General features: G+C 43.2%; 1 protein-coding gene across 7 annotated transcripts; it reads right to left on the bottom strand.

The window, feature by feature from the left end:
• Positions 1-413: 413 nt before the first annotated feature.
• On the bottom strand, positions 414-22,259 carry BRD8 (bromodomain containing 8). Of its 7 annotated transcripts, none has more exons than XM_008014584.3 (22): positions 22,137-22,258; positions 21,111-21,207; positions 15,571-15,640; positions 14,877-14,926; positions 14,570-14,692; positions 14,365-14,445; positions 13,881-13,945; positions 12,755-12,891; positions 12,017-12,235; positions 11,481-11,625; positions 10,097-10,306; positions 9,415-9,695; positions 8,316-8,768; positions 7,922-8,015; positions 7,689-7,735; positions 6,735-6,949; positions 5,525-5,617; positions 5,267-5,335; positions 4,381-4,558; positions 3,567-3,671; positions 3,050-3,094; positions 414-757 (listed from the first exon to the last, which is right to left on the bottom strand). In XM_008014584.3, the coding sequence occupies exons 1-22, from the start codon at positions 22,153-22,155 to the stop codon at positions 698-700; spliced, it is 2,856 nt and encodes a 951-aa protein (XP_008012775.1). In that variant the 5' UTR covers positions 22,156-22,258; the 3' UTR covers positions 414-697. The 7 variants fall into 7 exon arrangements, with proteins under 7 accessions (XP_008012775.1, XP_008012776.1, XP_037863414.1 ...); XM_073010667.1 differs by lacking the exon at positions 414-757 and adding an exon at positions 855-1,311 and having other exon boundaries at positions 22,137-22,259; XM_008014585.3 differs by lacking the exon at positions 3,050-3,094.
• Positions 22,260-22,476: the final 217 nt, after the last annotated feature.

Here is a 22,476-nt window from a genome sequence, read left to right as displayed (position 1 = left end):
TGCTAGAAATACCATCTGCAAAGATAGCATTAAGTGAGACAAATGTTCCTGAGATAAGGGTCAATGTTACCTATGTCTATGCTCTAATCTTTAAGCAATGCCACGAACAGAATTCTAAAAACCTCACTTTTCCCAAACATTCACGAAAATCTGAATAAGGCAGTCTTTCCCGCGCAATGCAACACTTGAAGGTATATTAACTATAAACTCAATTCTGGTTACTTACCTTCCCACACTACAGTAAGCAGTTCATAAGACCACTTTTCCCCTGTAACAATCTCATTCCCACAAATGAAATAGTTATGCAGAAGAAACCACAAGTTTCAAATACACACACACACACACACACACACACACAGAACAAGCCAAAGGCTAGAGTTTTTTTTTTTTCCCAGTTTATTGTATACACACACATTTCACAGGTTTTTTTTTTTAAAAAAAAGTCTGTACAATTGACAACACAAACTAGCTATAATCTGCTAGCTACACATTAGGACATTAACAAAGCCCATGGTTTCTGCCCTAAAACAGGCAATTATGCTACTCCAAATCTCTAAGAGAGATTTTCCAGCTCATGTCGTGTGGCCCAGGTACCTCCTCTTCTGTAACTTCCGCCTCTGGAACTGGGCCCACAAGCCCAAGCTCTATCTTGTTTACTTTTATTTTAGGTTCAGCTCAAAGAGGGTACTCTGAGGCTTCACTTTTTCATCTTCATATCTGCTTCAATGGCACAGCGGCGTCCCCTGGTTCCTCCATCCTAGACGACAGGCAGAGAAAGAAAGGGAGCATGAGTTGGTCAGGAGACAAGGGACGGTGCAACAGAAAAGTTGGGGATTTGGTTTCTTGGGGGAGAGGGGAGAAGAGAATCAGCAGAAAAATCCAGAGGGATGAGGGGCATATTTTTGTCTTCCCACAGAGTGGCTAAAGAACACCTGGTAGTTTATGAGAGGAAATGTAGGATGGAGTATCTTGTTCATGCCCACCACAAAGGTCCTTGGAATTCACCTAGGGTCCCACAGAATAACTATTAGTTATCCCACCCAGGCCCAAATCATGTGCAAAGGAACAGGAGAGTAAAAGAAAGGTAGGAGAGTCAGAATGGGCAATGGGTAGTGAGGTTCTTGACTAACATACCTGTCCAACTGCTGGTCCCTATAAGAAAGGCCTTTCCTGCAGACTGACCCTGGCACTAGTTCCCTAGCACCTCCTGACAGTGGTTTTCCATGAGATCAGGATAATTAGAAGGCTTCTTTCCATCTGCTGCTCTCTCCCTGCAGCCCAGCTCCTTCCTCTTGTGCAATATTTTGCTGTCTTCAATAGATAAAAGATCCCATTAACCAGCCTTGCAATAGCCAGCCAAATGTTTTGCTTGGGGGATCCAGAGTCACTGTTGTAGGCCAATAAGAAAGAACGCAGATTATAATGTTCTGTCTGTGGTACAGCCTGTAGGCAAGATGAATTACTGAAACCTTTGCTGGGCCAGGCCATTTTTACATTTCTAATATGCAAGGACTCTAAAATTTTTAGAGTCCATGAACATAAGTTTGCCCATGAGGCAACACTGAAAATAAAAAGGTGGTAATCTTGCATGTGTATAATGCTTTTTCTTTTTTTTCCCAGCCACTTTCATATCTGTTATCTCATTTTATCCTCACAACATCCCAGTGAGGCAGGCTGGACAAGTACCGCATTATATTAGCTTCATCACACACCAAGGAAAACAATGCCCCAAGAGATTATCCAGTGACCTTAAGACCATGTAGTTTTCTAGCCTGATGCCCTTCCATTACATCATACCTCACTGTCCAATAATGAACAACACAGAGTAAGAGCCAGTTAATTTATGGAGGAAAGTAATAAAAGTCTTTAGGCTAGCTCTCCTAAGCTTATCTGTAATTCCAGCAGCCACTACTGATGCAGTGGTCACTTTCTTTTTTTTTCTTTTTTTTGTATGAGACACAGTTTCGCTCTTGTTGCCCAGGCTGGAGTGCAATGGTGCAATCTCAGCTCAGGGCAACCTCTGCCTCCTGGGTTCAAGCGATTCTCCTGCCTCAGCCTCCCAAGTAGCTGGGATTACAGGCGTGTGCCACCACGCCCAGCTAATTTTGTATTTTTTTTAGTAGAGACAGGGTTTTTCCATGTTGGTCAGGCTGGTCTCGAACTCCCAACCTCAGGTGATCAGCCCACCTCAGCCTCCCAAAGTGCTGGGACTACAGGTGTGAGCTACCGCACCCGGTCGCAGTGGTCATTATTACTGAAATTTTTTTTTTCTTTGGAGACAAGGTCTCGTTCTGTCACCCAGGCTGGAGTGCAGTGGTATGAACAGTGCAGCCTTGACCTCCTGGGCCCAAGTGACGCTCCTACCTTAGCCTTCTGAGTAGCTGGTAGTTGGGGACCACAAGTGCGCACCACTCTGCTGCACAGCTAGTAGGGTTTTTTGTTGTTGTTGCCGTTTTTAAATTTTGTAGAGACATGGTCTCCCTATGTTGCCCAAGCTGGTCTCAAACTCCTGGGCTCAAGCAATCCTTCTACCTCAGCCTCCCAAAGTGTTGGAGTTATAGACGTAAACCACCATACCCAGCCTATACTGAGTTCTTCAGCTTAAATTTTACTAAGTGTTTGTTACATTCATCTTGCAACTTAATTTTAGGAGACAAGAGAAAAACTATGTGCTGAGTACTACCATTATGAGGAACACTGTTAAAAAGCCAGCTAGCAGCTCCTGCTCTGACCAATTTTAAATTTGTTAAGAAAAGAATTGGTAAAAGGTGAAGTCGGGAAATGACGAGCCGGTACATCCTAGATCCTTCACTCCTAGAATACATTTCAGCCCAGTGATCTCAAAAACAGTCCCTACCCAGCCCACACACACACACATGCAGAAAGACAGAAATGCAGAAGAAAAGAGTTTCTTATTCAATGACCTGAATAAACAGAAGTTCAAGACACTGCCACGGTCTGCATGTTGGATTTCCCTCTGCCACCCACCCCCATTAAGAGCTGAGAATCTTTGTGGCAACACCACCCCTTGCAGCCATTCAATACTTACAAAGAGAGAGAGAAGGAAGGCAGGAGAGCCCATTGGGACACTGTCCTGTTAGAGGACAAACAAACACTGATCAGGTTCCACAGAAACTCTCAGCCACAAGCACCCCAAACCTCAGGACAGAGACACAAGCACCACACACACAAGGACAAAATTTAAAAACTCAAGAACAAGAGGAAAGAGATCCAAAAGCAATCTGGCCATTACGCCTCTAGAACAGAAACTGATGGTCCCCAACTGCTGCAGGCTAAGCCATTTCCCCCGTCTTGACAGCACTCTCCCAGAGGAATTAATAATTCCCCTACTCACAATTTCTTCCATGTGACTGGGTCTTTCGGTTACAACAGGCTTATTCAATGTTTAGATGGGTGCGAACAACCACCATTCTAAGATCTATGTGTCTGTATATTATTGGAATCTAGAAGCCCAACAGTACCAAGTAGTAACATAAGGTTCCTTGGATACTTCAGACTTCTACTACTGGAACACTGGCACACAGGTTCCTTCCTGATCACCTCACCTTCTCTGAAGCATCCTGTTTGCGAGTAGAATCTCTCCCTCGAAGACTTTTAGCACTGATCCCAGACTCGGATGTTTGCATAATCAACTGTGTGGCCAAGAATTGCTGTAGGGAGAAGAAATAGGGTAGGCCATGGAGACCTGATTTAGTAGAGACAAATCAAGTACACTTTAAGCACTGTAAATAGAACTTTGTACAGTACTCTTCTGGCTCAAATATATTTTGACTGATTGGAAGTTTAGCCTATTAAGTTTTAATTCTAGTTGCAATAGGGATGCTAAGGGATGCTAAGAATCTTTTTTTGCTATAACATAGGATCAAATCTCTATCCTCCAGGAATGAGAAAAAGAATAAAACTGGAATGATTATTCAGCAACTTAAGTAATTTGACAGATCGTGCAAAGATTTGCAACATTCTTCCAAGTTCAACACCCCAAAAAGTACCTGGTAATGCAATCACAGGATAAAAGTAGGGAAAAGGAAAGGAGAAACTCTTATTTGCTGAGCATCTACTATGTACCAGGTACTTGATGTAATTAAAAAATATGCATTCACCATTTTTTAAAAATTTATTTAAAAACTTTATGAAACTGCAATTAATTGCCCAAGAAAGGTAGAATATTGTATCACAACTCTTTCATCACACCACAGAAAATAAAAATAAATTCCGCAAGAACAAAATATTACGTTTTCAATGTGTCCCTGATAGCTATCCAAGTAAAAGCCACAGCAATCCTTCTTGGCATCAATATGAATCCTCCCCTTGAGTATTTTAATTTCATCCTTGCTGAAACACAAAAGATCCTCAAAGTACCTGGATCTGTTCCAAGACATCTCGCTGCATCTCCACTGCCATGTGATAGACATCATGGTCTGAGCTATTGTACATTACAGCATTCTGAAACATTAGCATAATGTCACGCTGAAATTCAGCTGTGCTTCGGATCAGTCCATTTTCTATGTTTTTCTTAATAGTTGACAAATCCATAGGCCTAAAAAAAAAGAACAGGGGTAAGCGGCAGTGTGCGTGGGAAGAGGACTCACCTAGATCTCTGAATACATTATCATCATACAGACTTTCTCATATATACCTTAATTTGCAGCTGCCAGGACTTAAATGCTAACCTCTTACCCCAAAACATGCACTTAACCCATGAAACAATCTATATAATAAGCATTGAGAAAGGTAATAAAGGGAGTTTATTTGGTTTTTTTTTTTTTTTTTTTGGGAGACAGGGCCTGGCTCTGTCACTCAGGCTGTAGTGCAGTGGCACAATCATGGTTCATTGCAGCCTTGAACTTCCAGGCTCAAGCAATCCTTCCCACCTCAGCCTCCCAGGTAGTTGGGACTACAAATGTGCGACACCACACCTGGCTAAGTTTTGTATTTTTTATAGAGAGGGGGTTTTGCCATGTTGCCCAAGCTAGTCTTGAATTCCTGGGTTCAAGTGATTCACCCACCTCAGCACCCTCAAAGTGCTGGGATTACAGGCGTGAGCCACCACTCCCGGTGAGGATTTATTCTTTTAGACTATCAGTGGTGATCCAGTCACTGGAATCATCAGTTTAGTACTTAGTGCCTCTTATAGCAAAACCATAAATGTACTTGCTTTAAACTTTCTATCTAAAGCAAAACTTTCACTAAGACTGGACAACTTATAATTCAGGCAAGTTACCATGCTGAGTGGATCATGGCTCACCTCTGCACAATGCTGTGGTAGCCAGGTGCTATGTCATCTGTAACAGGCTGCAGGAAGACATTGGCATACCTGTCCAAAAGGAATAAGGTGCAATTACTGACATTCTCCTGAAGAACAGGGAGGGAACTTACTCTAAGTAGCTGAAGATAGTAAGAACCAATACCAGCAGTTCCACAGAAGCCTACTCAGACTTTTTTCCAGTCACCAACAATGAAGAGTAGGAGAAAATGAACCTACTGACTGGTAAAGCCCACTCACCTATGATTAGCTGCAGCTCTCCATACAAGCATGATGGCTTTCTTCCAAATTTTCTGTGCCTGAATAGCTTCCTGATCCTCGCTACAGACAGAGCTGAAACAGAGATACAGCAATTCCACTAGGCACAAGTTAAAAAAAAACAACAAAAAAACATATATATATATAATTATCTCTTTTTTTTTTGAGACAGGGTCTCACTCTGTCCCCCAGGCTGGAGTGCAGTGGCATGATCATGTTCACTGCACCCTCAACCTCCCAGACTCAATCCCCTCACCTCAGCCTCCCAAGTAGCTGGGACTGTAGGTGCATACCACCATGCCCAGCTAATTTTTTAATTTTTTTGTAGAGATAGGGTCTCACTGTGTTGCCCAGGCTAGTCTCAAAGTCCTGGGTTCCAGCGATCCTCCTGCCTTAGCCTCCTAAAGTGTTGGGATTACAGGTGTGAGCCACCATGCCCAGCCCTAATAATTTTTGTCAACTGTTTATTCCAGGCCAAAAAAGGGAAACACTAAAGAAAAGATCAGGCCAGGCATTGTGGCTCATGCCTCTAATTCTAGTGCTTTGGGATGTCAAGGCAAGAAGACTGTTTGAGGTCAGGAGTTCAAGACCAGACTGGACCACATAGAGAGATTCTGTCTCTTACAAGAACATTTTTTAAAAACAAAAATTTAAAAATAAAGAAAAAGACCACGTATGGTGGCTCATGCCTGTAATCTCAGCACTTTGGGAGGCCGAGGCAACTGTTGAGCTCAGGAGTTTGAGAACAGCCTGGGTAAAATGGCAAAACTTGGTCTCTACTAAAAAAAATTGTTTTAATTAGCAGGGTGTGGTGGTGCAGGCCGGTAGTCCCAGCTACTAAGGAGGCTGAGGTGGAAGGATTGCTTGGGCCTGAGAAGTGGAGGTTGCAGTGAGCTGAGATCGTGCCACTGCCCTCCAGCATGGGTGAGTGAGAACAACAAAGAAGGAAAGAAAGAAAGAAAGAAGGAGAGAAGAGAGGAGAGGGGAGGGGAGGGGAGGGGAGGGGAGGAGAGGGGAGGGGAGGGGAGGGGAGGGGAGGAGAGGAGGAGAGGAGACGGGAGGAGAGGAGACGGGAGGGGAAGGGAGGGGAAGGGAGGGGAGGGGAGGGGAGAGAGGAGAGGAGGGAAAAAAAAGATCCTCTCCTTCTCACCTTCACTGCCTTAGCCTCAAAGGAAGAATCTCAGATACTCACAACTGTGAAGAAGCAGGGCTGCTGGGGATGGAGTCTGCCAGCGTGTGTGACTGCAGTGTAGCATTGTGTATGCTGAAGCCATCATCACTCTCGCTCACAGGAGGTTCATTATCCATTTCTGATAAATAACCTTCTCCTTGATCCTCTTCCTTAGGCTCCTCTAGGCTGGCCGCTTCACTGACACCATCTTCCTCCTCATCCTCACCTGGGGCATCCTTAGACACAGTATGCTCCAGTCAACAAATGCAAGCAAAGCTATCCAGCAAAGCATCATTAAACATGATCTGTCTTTTGGGTTAGAATTAGTTCTAGAAATGACCTCACGCTGTTTCCTGACTTAGCTGTCTATCACTTATACTACCATCCACTTAAAGACACTGACTTAAGTAATTTAGAACCTGGACAAAGAATAATACCCAGGATCTTTTAAAAAGAAAGAAAAAAAAAGCTACTTACTTAAGACTAAGCTAAGAGGCGTTCCTTCTTTCCCCTTGTTCGAGAGTAACTCTGACCCTGGATACAAAGTTATCAAAAATAATTTTTATTTTGTGTCTCATCTGATGGAGCAAGCTCACATCGCATTCTTTAAGTCTCTGTTACTACTGCTTTAATAATTCTAAAAAGAAAACTTTGGATGATTTTCTTTGGATAGACTAATTAATAAACTGGATTTCTGTATGTTCTCCTTGGTTCTGGTATCCTTATTCACTCCAAATCACTCTAAGTGTATCAAGGCTTCTTAAGGACTGTGATATTCACAAGCTGTTTCATATGGGAGGCACCTGTTGCTACAGTACTCCCATTATGCCTGTCTACTGCAGCTTTTCCCCACGCAACTCCATACCAGTCTCTTATCAGAGAATAAAAATGCGACTTTACTGAAATTCATTAAAAAGTAGTGCTATAGGGAAATCTAATCACATGGCAAGAGGAATAAAGAAAAGTCTGAAATACCTTTATCTGGCTTCCAAAAATAGTCCCTGATTCTTCTTTCAATGAGTCTGCAGAGGAGAGAAAGACTACCTGAAGATTTTTCCACCTTAGCCTTCCCCTTCCTATGGACCATAATCCCCTGCAGCTCTCCTTTCCATGCTGACCTGTTCTACCTCCTCTACTTGCCCACAACCCACAATCCCTCAGAAGCCAAAGCAAATGATTTCAAGTTAGTTAAAGAGGACTTTATTTACCTGACATTTCGAACTTGTGCTGAGTCTCTGCTTCTAAAGGATCTTCAATGGGATTTGAGCCATGTGATGGAGACAACATGCTTTCAGGGGATGCCTGAAAACCAGAAAAGAAAAAACACCCTAAGTACTGGTAAATCACTATAGCTCACACAACTTTATTCTTCAATGATAATGAGACCATAGAAGAAATTCTAAGTCCTATTCATGTAATGTGACTCCAGTGGTCACCTTAACAGGAATAAGTATATATAACACTAATCACAGCCTATGGGCTTTGGACCATCAAACATGTCAGAACTCAGGAATGCAACTGGAAAACCTAAAAACCTACGCTGTCACTTCTTACTTAAGGTATAACCCTCCATCTCCCCAGCCCCTGATCTTTATTAAGTACCTCTGTCTTCACATTTGTAAGTGGAGTCTCATCGCCTTTCCCAATGGCAACATCTGCTTCAACAATCTCTCCAGTTGCAGTACTTCCCGGTTCCTCATCTAAGTCCTGACTCCTGAGTTCTGGTGGCTCCATACTTGTGGCTGGAACAACTCCAGCTACTATTTCAGCCCCTGAAATGACTGATTCTGGTTCTGCAGGTTCCACCTTGATCTCTGCACTGGGCTCCCTGATGTCCACCAGTTCATGTATTCCCTTGTTTTCCGTTTCCTCAAAGTCCAGTCTCTCTTGCTTGACTGTCATTTCTGGTGTAGGGAGAGGTACTGGCTTGTCCCGCTCCTGCTGGATAGGATGCTCCCAGGGGCCAGGCAGGGATTGAGGATCATCATTTTCTTCACAAAATGACAGTGCTGCTTCCACTGCTGCCACATCCAGCACTTCCGGATGATCATCTACCTGTCCCACAAAACACAAGACTATTGAGGTCACAGAAAGAAGCTCAAGTCCCTCAATTTTTGTTAGCACCAAATGTGATGGCTTGAATCTGCAGCTTTTCTCTCCATTTTTTCCACGTAGTGGAGGCAAACAATGAACAGGCACCTGTTCCGTGCAAACCAGTAACATGGATAGGCCTGGGGAGATGACTAGTATGTTAGCACCAAAGGGCTACAAAGATGGAGATGGGCAGAGTTAAGTAATTCTTACTGTAAGAAGTAAAGAGGCCAAGCATGGTGGCTCATGCCTGTAACCTCAGCACTTTGGGAGGCCGAGGTAGGTGGATCACTTGAGGCCAGGAGTTTGAGACCAGCCTGGCCAACATGGCAAAACTCATCTCTACTAAAAATGCAAAAAATTAGTGAGGCGTGGTGGCACGTGCCTGTAGTACCAGCTACTCAGGAGGTTGAGGCACAAGAATTACCTCTGGGAGGCAGAGGTAACAGTGAACCAACATCGTGCCACTGCACTTCAGCCTGGATGACAGAGCAAGACTCTGTCTCTTAAAAAAAAAACAACAAAAAAAAACAGCAGCAGCAAAGTGAGGCTGAAGAGAGAAGCCTATGTAGGACCCATGAGATTCTTTGGGGCTTCACTGAATAGTTACCTTGTCCTCAATGATGGCAATGATGTCTCCAACAGTCTCAAAATCTAGCTCTTCACCTGTGTAAGACACAGCAATATCCATCTTCTCAGCCAGATCTAATTCTTCCTTCCCATCTATGCTGGGAGCCTTTGATCCAACAGGGGCCTCTGCTACCCCTGATCGAAAACACTCTTCTTTGATAGAATTAATGATCATGGAGATTTCACTGCTGTCCATGGAAACAGTCACAGTATGTGGATCCCCCACAGCCTCCATGGGAACACAGTTATCGGGCTGACTCACTGAATAATAGAAAGAGAAAAGCCATCTCAGAAGCTTATTGGGTACAAAGTGACCACCTTGAGATCACATTAGCGCTATAGACAGATGTCAAATATCCAAACACTTAAGATCAGAGTCATCATACATGTGCCTATGTTTTCTTCTCCCCAGTTTTAACTAGAAAGGTGAGAACATAATCTCAAGCCTGCTCACATTTGTACACTTAGCGTCTTCCTGCAATATATAAATGCCCACCCACCTCTTCTCACATCTAAGGATATTTATTTCTAAGGATAAAGATGGCACATGTCTATGTAGAACACAGAACCAGCATCTGAATTGGAGCTGATGCTCTTGGTCATTTTTCTCTAACTGAAGCTCAAAATGAAATTTTAGACCTTGTGGCTGCTCAGGGACGCACCTGGAGCTACACTTTCAGTAGTGGAGACAGCCGGAGCAGAGGATGGTGCTGGCAGCGCAGGCATCATGACAATGGTAGCTTGGGACACAGACTCTACAGGGGGTGGCACAAGTTTAACTGGAGGCTCACTGGCAACAGTAGTGAAGGAAGCAAGAGGTGTGGTGAACTGTGTAGGACCAGCTTCTAAAAGCCGGGAAAGAGTGGGAGCACCTAACATATAAAGAGGTACACAAAATGAAGTAAGAAGAAAGCACATAAACAAGAAGCAATAGCTACTTGAAGACTCAACTAAGAAAATTCTTTTGGTCTCAAAGGATGAGAGCAACTCCTGCACTGAGTAAGTTCATCATCTATCTCCTTACCCTCTCTAACCTTACTTAAGATCTTCCATCCAAGTTAGGAATGAACCAAAGCACTAGAACACACAACATATACAAAAAATGGGTGGTGAGGCCAGATGCAGTGGCTCATGCCTGTAATGCAAGCACTTTGGGAAGCTAAGGCAGGTGGGTCACTTGCGGTCAAGAGGTTGAGACCAGCCTGGACAACATAGTAAAACCCTGCCTCTACTAAAAATACAAAAATACAAAAACACAAAAAAAATTAGCCAGGTGTGGTGGCGGGCACTGTAATCCCAGCTACTCAGGAGGCTGAGGGAGGAGAACTGCTTGAACCCTTGAACCCGGGAGGTGGAGATTGCAGGGAGCCAAGATCGTGCCACCGCACTCCAGCTTGGGCGACAGAGCAAGGCTCTGTCTCCAAAAAAAAAAAAAAAAAAAGGGTGGTAATTCCTCCTCAGAGGAAAATTAATCATCAAGAAACAAAAAACTGGTATGAATAAATCTGTCACTTCTGCTGAAGTTCAGCATATTGTAAAACCACCCAAGTTTAACACCATTCAAATACCAATAAGGTTTGTATGGTATTCTATGGAGCTTTTTTTCCTTCCCTGCTTTATACTTTCTACCTCATTAAATTCTCATCACATCCTTGTGAAGTATATATGTTACAATAAAAAAGGAAACTGAGGCTCAAAAGCTAAGTTACCTATCCAAGGTCACAAAACCAATGTGTGGCAGGCCTTATTCCACTATTCTATAATCTTAGGTATCTCTAGCACCTTGATTTTGCAAGCCCTAAGAAAGCAGCTCAATATTACTCTCAATATCCGTGCAGTGGTCAATCAGGGCTATCAGTATCTTGAAGACAGATGGCTTTATAATATGGAGACTACATTGTTTACCAGGTAAAGTAGCTCCAAAAAAAAGTTAGAAAAAGTTGGGCTTTAAATCTAGGACTGACAACTGCTTAGTAACAAACAGTGAAACTGAGTCAATGTCAAGTTCAACACCTCTGAGGTTGTAAAGGAAAAGTGGTAACTTACCTGACGCAGCAGGGGAGGCTGCAACAGTATTGGGTGTTTGCTGTATCTCCCCACCATGTATCATGGGAAGGACCCCGCCTACCTCCAGGAGGACACCTGTACTGTTCAGGTGGCCAGAAGCCACAGCCATTTCACTCTCATTGACCTACCAGGGAAGAATAGAGGTGAAGGCTACACTCAAGCTTTCCTTTACTACCATTTCCCAACAAAGCTCCAGCAGTTGATCAAACTTCATGAGAACTAATAGTTAATATCCACGGAGAATAATTTAAGACTCAAGGGAAACTCTAAACTATAATGTTCAAAACTTATCTGACAAGAGTTCTCTGGAGAAGAGAACCAAAATAATTGTGATTCAGATACCTCAGGACCCATGGGTACTATCAACTTACTGTATTTTTTAAAAATTAACATTTAATTAGGAGATCTTTTCCTCTTTTGAACTTTTATTCCCCATGTCACATTTTAGGTCCCAGGCACTCCCTTCCAAGTACTAAATCACCACAGCTCTCAAACACCCACAGAAGTCTCCATACCAGTCTGGGGCTAGTAGGCAGGAGGCTGCCCTTCTTCAAGAGCTCTGACAGCAGAGGGGAGGGGGGTGGAGTTGCTTTCTGTCCAAGCATCTTTTTCTGGGGTGAATCATCTGTTACTGGGGTCATGGGGGCTTCTAAGGGTGCAGAGCCTGGAGGAAGGGTGTCAGGAATCCCAGGAAACGAGGTGACTGGGGTACTCGGCAAAGTCCCGGGGGTTACCTAAGAGACAACAGAGAACCTTTATCTGACTTCTCAAACTATGGACGGTTCCCTACTAATCTGTATGGGTTAGTGTGTCTAACTATTATTTTATTAGTCCTGAGTGGAACTGCCCAGAAACCCTCTATCCCTCCTGCTCTTAGCCATACTTTTTTTCCCTACAATCTTCTCCTTCATCCACTCAAACCCAAAATGACTCAACCATCCACCCAACCTGCCTTTTATGAACTCCAATATTACATTTACAAGGATTTTGTCCCTTATTTCGCAGGAATTTCATAAGACTAGTATGAAACAATTCCTTAAAATAGTTTTTTACCTATCTCTCAGAAAGGTCAAAAGCCTCAATGCTTTTAGGTCCGTTCTTATCTCAGAGCACAGAACATGGTAAATTAAGTCTTTAACATTCAGATCAAGAGAGGAAGTTGCCTCTAGGCCAAAAGTGGTTTCCTCATCACTCAGCTCTGCCGGCTTATTGCCCCTTCACTTATCAATTCCCACAGAAGGAAATATACTCACCCCAGAGGTAGCCTCTTCCATAGTGGTTGGAGTCAAGTCCCCAAGTGGATAATCACCTCCTGGGGAGGCAGAATCTATAGGAGAGCGAACCATCACAGTGGGTAACCTCCGGGGGGGTGTTTTTACTGCTTGACGAGCTAGAACATAAAAGAGAACAATGTCCAAATCTTCAAGATTAAATAAATGAAACTTGACACTATTCTACTATTATACAATAAAGGACAAATAGGAATGTTGCATTACTAAAGCAACACAATGAGTCTGAATTAGAAAGCTTTAACACTTCTGGAGATGGATAACTTTTTAGCATAATTTTTCCTAAGGGCAATTTTCACACTAAGCAATCTCCTTTAACAATCTCAAACTACTTAATTATCCCAAAGGTCCTTGGAGTGGGAAAGTAGTTTAAACACCCTTTAATATTCTCTTTAGCAACTTATTAATATTCTGCTTTTAAGAACAGGGAGGCTGGGTACGGCGGCTCACGGCCATAATCCCAGCACTTTGGGAGGCCAAGGCAGGTGGATCACCTGAGGTCAGGAGTTTGAGGTCAGCCTGCAAAACCCTATCTCTACTAAAAATACAAAAATTAGCCAGGCACGGTGGCAGGCGCCTGTAATGCCAGCTACGCGGGAGGCTGAAGCAGGAGAATCGCTTCGACCTGGGAGGCGGAGGTTGCAGTGACCCAAGATCGTGCCACTGCACTCCAGCCTGCACAGAAAGAGCAAAACTCAGCCTAGGGGAAAAACAAAAACAAAAACAGGCAAAGACCTCACTGGCTCACAGCATGTACTCCTAGAGTTGTAAATGCTTAAATTTTTCCCCTCATCCAATGACTGAGCTATTCTCAATCTTTTCATAGGCCCTTGACTTCTAAAACATTATGTTGAATATCTTCTTATCAAGTCTTGTGTCCTAAAGTTAATTTAAGGTCTAGTGAGATCTGAAAACAACTCATATTCTAGGAGTTTCTTCTTAGACATTAAGGGATGTTTTTATTCTGGTAGATGAGAAAACTGCAAGTAAATTTAAATCAATGGATTCTATGTTACAAAATAGTCCAACTGTCATTAGCATGCAGTACTGTGCAATTAATTGCTAAACAGGTATACTAGGTCCAGCTTACCCTGATATGCAGCATCTGTAGCCTTCCTCTTTACTTCAGCCTCCTCTTCTTCCAATTTCTTTTTCCTAAACAGGGAATTAACGGTTGGATGCTAGACAGCTCTGGCTCCTCCCCAGAGTTCACAGAACCCTTACAAAGAAATTTTTTTGCCAGGCCAGCACTTTCTGGAAGAAAGGCCTAATCAGGAATTCTAACGAGCAAAACAGGGGACTGGAGTATAGTGCCTAACTCACAGTTCTTCACCTAGGTAAACTATAGCCACTTTTAAGTTAGAACTAAGTTATGTTTTCATACTGAAATGTTCCATCACATTACCTTCTAGGACTCACTCCCCCCCACCGCCACCAAGCCACTCTGCGCTTTCCCCTTCCAGAATCTGTCTGAAGTCTAAATGAATGGCAGTTGGAGGAAATAAGCCAGATTACTTGAGTAGAAAAGAGGGTAAAAAGAAAGAGGCACAGAAGAACAATATAATATAACCCACATTGCAATGTCATTGCAAAGCTCATCCAGTCTGCTGTCCATGTGTCCAGCTTGAATTAGTTCTGCATCTCTTTTTAGCCGTCTATAGGAAGAAAGAGAGGTAGGTAGACTAGGTTTTTTAATCTGCTATTTAAAAAGTTCCGACCAGTACCAGAAGACAGCCCCTATGTCTTTCTCAATCTTTTGGCATTCTCTCTGATAAGTACCTATATCTCTCCTGAGTTTCCTTTATCACTTTCTTTAGTTCCTCAACTCTCTCAGCAGTCAGTTTCCGAACAATGACATCTTCAACAGTTTCCACCACTTCTCCCTTTTCACCTCGTTTCCGTCTGTGGAAAATTGAAAAAAAAAAAAAAAAAAATTCATATTCGAGTAAGAGAACATTTATCCCCTCTCCTACTTGCTTTTACCACTTTTATATCACCCAGTATTATAAGTAAGTATAAACCAGAATTCCTCAGTAAATACTCTCCACTAAAGAAATTTGGCTGAAGTACCTGGCTTTGTACTCACTTTGGTGTCTCAGTGGTCTCTAAAAGCTCCGAGTATTGGGAAGCACAATGCTATTAAAAAAAGTGAAAATATGATGAGCAGCCTGGAAAGAAATGACCTTTCAAAGTTTCAAGAGATTAGAGTAAGATTTAGAGAAGAGAACTATATGTAAGATGGGAGTGGTTTACTAGGAGGGCTAGTAACTTTATAATCAAATCAGTTCAAAATAATCAAAACAAGACACAGAAAAAGGGCGTCTTATGGACTGGAGTTTGTGCATTTGGGGAAAGGCAACCTAACTGCCAATATTTATAGCTAATATCTACTAAGTAGTTACCACATGCAAGGCACTGTGTTAAATGTTTTACATGTATTACCTGAATTAACTTCACAATAATCCTGAAGCAACTCTTATCTCTATTTTACAAATGAAAAAACAGAGGATCATGGCCCAAAGTTTTTAGATGCAGTAATAATGAACCCAGATCTAATTCCCAAGCTTGGGCTCTTAACTGTTATGCAACACCAATAAGAAAGGTCTAATATGATCATACATGGATGGATTAGCAAACAGTAGGAAAAAGAAAAAGGTGTATTCTCAACTATTTTTCCACATCATGGTATAAAAGCTTTGTAATTAAAAGTCAGGGCCTGGTAGAGAATCTACTTTACAACCCAAAGACTGCTCTAAAAGAGCACTTGCTTGGGAACTTACTTTTTGAGAGAACCAGTCTGGAGGGCGGCCAGGTTCTGCAAAGGGCTTGATTGCTCTGCTAACTGATACCCTACAAAATGAGGAAAGCTTTATTACACATCAAGCAGAAAATAATAGGAGAGGTGTGCTGAGAGTGTAAGGCTTGGAGTTCAAACTTTGGAATAAAAAAGATGCCAATGGTCAGGCGCAGTAGCTCACGCCTGTAATCCCAGCACTTTGGGAGGCCAAGATGGGTGGATCACAAGGTCAGGAGATCGAGACCATCCTGGCCAACATGGTGAAACCCCATCTCTACTAAAAATACAAAAATTAGTTGGGCATGGTGGCACGCACCTGCAGTCCCAGCTACTCAGGAGGCTGAGGCAGGAGAATCTCTTGAACACGGGGAGGCGGAGGTCACGGTGAGCCAAGGTCTCACCACTGCACTCCAGCCTAGGGACAGAGTGAGACTCTGTCTCAAAAAGAAGAAGGAAAAAAAAAAAAAAAAAAAAGATGCCAATGAATGCGAGGTGTGCAATGGGCCGTGTGTATAATCCCAGCACTCTGGGAGGCAGAGGTGAGAGGATAGCTTGAGCCCAGGAGTTCAAGCCACCCAAGAAGACCCCATCTCTACCAAAAAAAAAAAAAAAAAAAAAAAAAAATTGACAAGGTGTGGTGGTGCGTACCTGCAGCCTGTGGTCTCAGTTACTTGGGCAGCTGAGGTGGGAGGATCCCTTGAGCCCAAAAGAGGCTGCAGTGAGCCCAATTCATGCCACTGCACTCCAGCCTAGGTGACAGAGTGAGACCACCCCCTCCGCCATTCAAAAAAAAGAACAGCATGTCTAGTATATAATCATTTGTGTTAAAAAATGACGGGGATGAGGAGGAAAAAGAAAGTATTTATTTGCTCACATAAAATTAATGCTGGAGAGACACAAGAAACTGCTAACACCAGTAGATGGGGGACAATAATGCGAGCAAGCCATTGCATATAATTTTGAACCTTATGACTTAGTATCTGCTGATAAAATAATAAAATTTAAAAATTTTTACTAAAGTATTCTTACACTATTTTTCTATGACTGGGCGTGGTGACTCAGGCCTGTAATCATAACGCTTCAGGAGGTTGAGGAGGGCAGACTGCTTGAGATGAGGAGTTTGAGACCAGCCTGGCCAACATGGTGAAACCCCATCTCTACTAAAAATACAAAAATCAGCCAGGCATGGTGGCGTGCACCTTTAATCACAGCTACTCGGGAGGCTGAGCTAGGACAATCGCTTAAATCCAGGAAGTGGAGGTTGCAGTGAGCCGAGATTGTGCCACTGCATTCCAACCTGGCTGACACAGCAAGACTCCATCTCAAAAAACAAAACAAAAAAAAAGGATTCTTAACACTATCTAATAAAAATGTGAGGAAATATACAGATTAAATTCTATTTTAAACCAGTTTAAACCTATTTTGTTTAAAAACGAGCTTAGTTTATATATATACACATATATGTATATATGTACACATGTACACACGTGTATATATACACACACACGCATATGTATATACATACACACACATAACACACAAATATATGTGATGTGTATACACACACACACATAACACACAAATATATGTGATGTGTATACACACACACACACACAAACACACACTGTTTTTGTTTAGACAGTATCTCACTTTGTCACCTAGACTTCATGGCACAATCATGGCTCACTATAGCTTCCACCTCTGAGGCTTAGGCAACCTCCTACTGCAGCCCCACCCAAGTAGCTGAAATCACAGATGCACCATCATGCCTGGCTAATTTTCTTTTTTGTAGGGAACAGGGTCTCTTATGTTGCCTCCCTGGCTCAAGCCATCCTCACATCTCAGCTTCCCGAGTAGCTGGAACTATAGGCACACACCACCAAACCGAGCTAATATTTTTATGTTTTTTTGTAGAGACACAGTTTTGTCATATTGCCCAGACTGGTCTCCAATTCATCATCTCAAGCGACCTGCCCGCCTTGGTCTCCCAAAGTTCTGGGATTACAGATGTGAGCCACTGCACCCAGCCCCATTCTATTCTCTAGTTCTATGAGGTCTGTAATTTTTCCTAGATTCTACATGTAACTGAGATCATATGGTATTTATGTGTCCAGCTTATTTCACTTTACATACTATCCTCCAGGCTCAACCATGGAATCACAAATGGAGGATTTAATTCTTTTTTATGGCTTAACAGTATTCCATTGTGTATATAAATATATATATGTGTGTATGTGTGTGTGTGTATATATATGTATATCTCATATTTTCTTTACCTGTTCATCTGTTAACGGATACTAATTACCTTAATTGTGGATAGTTTCACAGATGTATATATATTTCAAAAGTACCGTATCTTATGCTTTAAATATGTGCAGTGGCCAGGTGTGGTAGCTCACGCCTGTAATCCCAGCACTTTGGGAAGCCAAGGCAGGTGGATCATCTGAAGTCAGGAGTTCAAGACCAGCCTGGCCAACATAGTAAAACCCCATCTCTACCAAAAAATACAAAAATTAGCCAGGCATGCTGTCGTAGGCCTGTAGTCCCAGCTACTCGGGAGGCTGAGGTGGCAGAATCACTTGAACCTGGGAGGCAGAGGTTCCAGTGAGACAAGAATGCGCCACTGCACTCCAGCCTGGGCAACAGAGTGAGACTCCACCCCCCCGCCCAAAAAAAGGTAGAGTTTACTGCACATCAATTATATCACAAAAAAGTTGTTAAAAGGGAAGGGATGTGACCCTTCTTACCAACACCCTTTCTTCTTGTTGCATGGATCAAGGATGTGATAGCTGAAGGTCAAGCAGCCACCGTGAACCATAAGATAACCAGAAGATAAACTATGTGCTGAAGAAGGTGGCACAGAAAGAGAAGATCCTGAGCCTCTAATGTCACTGTGAAGTTGCTATGAGAGCTGTTGACTGCCTAGATTTCCTGTATATGTGACAAAAAATAAACTCAAGTTTTTAACCCATTTCTTTGTTGCGGTTGCTCTTTCTATATAGTGTTTTTGTTTTTATGGTGGCCACATATTACTTCAGAAATTAGATTTAAAAAACAAACAAGGCCGGGCGCGGTGGCTCACGCCTGTAATCCCAGCACTTTGGGGGGCTGAGGCGAGTGGATTACCTGAGGTCGGGAGCTCAAGACCAGCCTGACCAACATGGAGAAACCCCATCTCTACTAAAAATACAAAATCAGCCAGGCATGGTGGCGCATGCCTGTAATCCCAGCTACTTGGGAGGCTGAGGCAGGAGAATCACTTGAACCCGGGAGGCGGAGGTTGCAGTGAGCCGAGATTGCGCCATTGCACTCCAGCCTGGGCAAAAAGAGCGAAACTCCGTCACACACACACACACACACACAAAATGCTAGGAAGCATGACAATCAGCAAAGTACTGAATTGTTTATAAATGTGGCAAGAGAGTTAAATTCATAATGGATGATGCAAAAAAGAAAAAACAGGGGTGAGGGGCTGATACCAAGAAAGGTAAAATGATGACAGTTCTAGGCTGGGAGTGTTGGCTCACGTCTATAATCCTAGCACTTTCGAAGGCTAAGGTGGGAGGATCACTTGAGCCCAGGAGTTCGAGACCAGCCTGGGCAACAAGTGACAAAAAAAAACAAAAAATCAGCCAAGCATGATGGCAAGGGTCTGTAGTCCCAGCTACTCAGGAGGCTAAACTGGGAGGATCACTTGAGGCCAGGAGTTGGAGACCAGCCTGGGGAACATAGTGGGACCTCGTCTCTACAAAAACATAAATATTTAAATTAAAAAAAAAAAGTCCAGCCTGGGCAATATGGCAAAACCCCATCCCTACCAAAAAATACAAAAATGAGCTGGGGATGATGGCATGTGCCTGTAGTCCCAGCTACTCAGGAGGCTGAGGCCGGAGAATCACTTGAGCCCAGGAGACAGAGGTTGCAGTGAACCAAGATTGCACCACTGCACTCCAGCCTGGGTGACAGTGAAACCCTGTCTGCAAAAAAAAAAAAAAAAAAAAAAAAAAAAAAAAAGCGAACATAATAGAGTTACTACATAACCCAGCAATTTCACTCCTTGAATAAAAAACTCAAGAGAATTAAAAACATTGTCCACAACCTTGTACACGAATGTGTGTATCATCAGCATTATTCATAATGGTCAAAAAAGTGGAAACAACCCAATTGTCTATCAAGCGATGGATAAACAAAATTTGGTATATTCATACAACAGATTATTATTCAGCTAAAAAAGGAATTAAGTATTGATACATGCTATATAAGAATGAACCTTAAGAGCGTTATGTCAGCCAGGCGCAGTGGCTCACTCCTGTAATCCCAGCACTTTGGGAGGCCAAGGTGGGCTGATCACGAGGTCAGGAGATCAAGACCACCCTGGCTGACAAGGTGAAAGCCCGTCTCTACTAAAAATAAAAAAAATTAGCTGAGCGTGGTGGCGGGCGCCTGTAGTCCCAGATACTCGAGAGGCTAAGGCAGGAGAATGGCGTGAACCCAGGAGGCGGAACTTGCAGTGAGCCAAGATTGCGCCACTGCACTCCAGCCTGGGCAACAAAGCAAGAGCCTCAAAAAATAAAAAATAAAAAAAATAAAAATAAAGAAAATGTTCTAAAATTAGATTGTGGTGATGGCTGCACAACTGTGAATATACTAAAAACCATTATATTGTACATCTTAAGTAAGTTAATTTTATAGTATGTGAATTATATCTCAATAAAGCTGTTTAAAAAAAAAAAATACAGCTGGCCTGGTGGCTCACACCCGTAATCCCAGTAGGTTGGGAGGTTGAGGTGGGCAGATCGCTTGAACCCAGGAGTTCAAGACCAGCCTAGGAAACATGATGAAACCCCTATCTCTACAAAAAAATACAAAAAGTTATCTGGGCATGGTGGTGTGCACCTGTAGTCCCAGCTACTAAAGAGGCTGAGGTGGGAGGATCACTTGAGCCTCAGACATGGAGGTTGCAGTGAGCCAAGATCACACCACTGCACTCCAGCCTGGGCCACAAAGTGCAACCCTGTCTCAAAAAAAAAAAAAAAAAAAAAAAAGGCCGGCAGCAGTGGCTCATGCCTGTAATCCCAGCACTTTCGGAGGCCGAGGCGGGCAGATCATGAGGTCAGGCAATTGAGACCAGCGTGGCCAACATGGTGAAACCTTGTCTCTACTAAAAATACAAAATTAGCCAGGCATGGCCAGGCGCAGTGGCTTACACCTGTAATCCTAGCACTTTGGGAGGCTGAGGCCAGTGGATCACCTGAGGTCAGGAGTTCGAGACCAGCCTGGCCAACATGGCGAAACTCTGACTCTACTAAAAACTAAAAAAATTAGCTGGGCGTGGCCGCACCACTGCATTCCAGCCTGGGCGAGAGGAGACTCTGTCTCCAAAAAAAAAAAAAAAAAAAAAAGGGAAGAAGAAAAAGAAAGTCTACTTACAGCTTAATATGATTAACTACAGAAATCTACCAATGTGAAAGAGTATCTAACAATTTCTAAGACCCAGAAAAGCTGACATCCTAGATAGCTTACCAATTTTGATCTCCACTTCTCATGACAGAAGATGCTAAACACAGCTTCTCTCGGATGGACCATGGCTCTGTGGGGCCAGTACTCAGCAGCTTGTGTTCTGGGAAACGAAAAAAAAAAAAAAAAAAAGCCTTGGAAGCAACCACTGAGACTGTATGCTAAGCTCCAAAATCCCCAAAAAGGGGACTAAAAGCCTAATACAAAATATTCCAACTTGTTAGGACAAAGTGAGCTACTATCACCAAATCTTGATTTTCACCTCTCCAAGTGAAATATCACCAGTGACCGTGGTACCAATTTGTTGCGTGTGAATTATTAACATTTTATTTCTTAAAACGCCACGGCTTGAAGCTCCGCTTTATTAAAAAAATTGGGAATGTCAGATTAGGCAGTTCTCCCTAAAAGCCCAGTTTTAAGAATACTGGACTTTATTCCAGTTTGAACTTATTCAGGGCTTATTTCCCAGGAACCCGAGCGGCCAGCCCCTCCTACAATCCCGCCTCCCTCTTAGCATAAACTTGTTTACTTCTCTCAGATCCTCTACTCCAAATGTCGGGCCTAAAAGACCTTTTCAGTCCACTAAAAGAAAAATGGCTGAAATCCCCGAGATGCAATTTCCTGAGTGGCAAGAAAAGCTCATGGTTAAAAGGCCCCACTTCCACTGCCTCACAAACGTCGGACAAAAAATGAATGGCTCTTTGAGGTGCCGGTTACTCCATCTGGCTCATAACATCTTTTCGTCTGCACGCCCAAGTTTCTAGTGCTTTTACGGTTACCCCGAAGAGCTCCTAACACACTAGGATTCACTAAGCTGCTTCTCTCACACCTCCGCTCCCTCCCTGAGAAACAAGACCCCAGATTTCTGGGCCCCCAAACGTTGGTCTTCACGATGCTGTGGAGCGCAGGTCTCTGAAAACCCTGGGCTCTCAAGCAAACCACTTCTCCCACTCCCTAAGCGTGTAACAAAAATATGGTGCCTAGCCTCGGATCTACAAAGGCCCTTCACGCAAAACCTGCTCAGATACTCACTGCCCGTTCCCGTCGCCATCTTGGCCCCGAAGTCTCCAACCCTGAGGAGAGACGGTCTGGTAGGGCCGAAACCCTGGAATTCTGGGAAGTAGAATACCGGCGTTGGTTCGCGGTGCCTCCTGGGAAATGTCGTTTTTTCCCCTAAGACAAAGCAAGCACCCTAAACTAGTTATCTTGTGCACTCCTTTTAAGATTTTTGCTAAGGAAGGACAGGGGTTGGCGGCTGAAGCCTCAAGATTTCCTTTAGGGTTCTTAGGTAAGAAATGTCTAAGCTTCAAGAAAAAGGGTTAAGCTGGAAGAATCCCAAGCGAAATAACTCCTAACCCGCGACAGTTGGTAA

The sequence above is a fragment of the Chlorocebus sabaeus genome, chromosome 23, assembly GCF_047675955.1.
Source record: "Chlorocebus sabaeus isolate Y175 chromosome 23, mChlSab1.0.hap1, whole genome shotgun sequence".
Lineage (NCBI taxonomy): Eukaryota > Metazoa > Chordata > Mammalia > Primates > Cercopithecidae > Chlorocebus > Chlorocebus sabaeus.
Note: the sequence above shows the minus strand (reverse complement) of the source record. Positions and strands in the feature narration are given on the sequence as shown.

Excerpts from the sequence above, each read along its gene's own strand:
- BRD8 (XM_073010667.1), bottom strand. Across the intron at positions 13,946-14,364 it reads CTTTGCAATGACATTGCAAT|GAAAAAGAAATTGGAAGAAG; the intron begins GTGGGTTATATT and ends TTCCCTGTTTAG. Across the intron at positions 7,736-7,921 it reads GCACAAGTTCGAAATGTCAG|ACTCATTGAAAGAAGAATCA; the intron begins GTAAATAAAGTC and ends TCTCCTCTGCAG.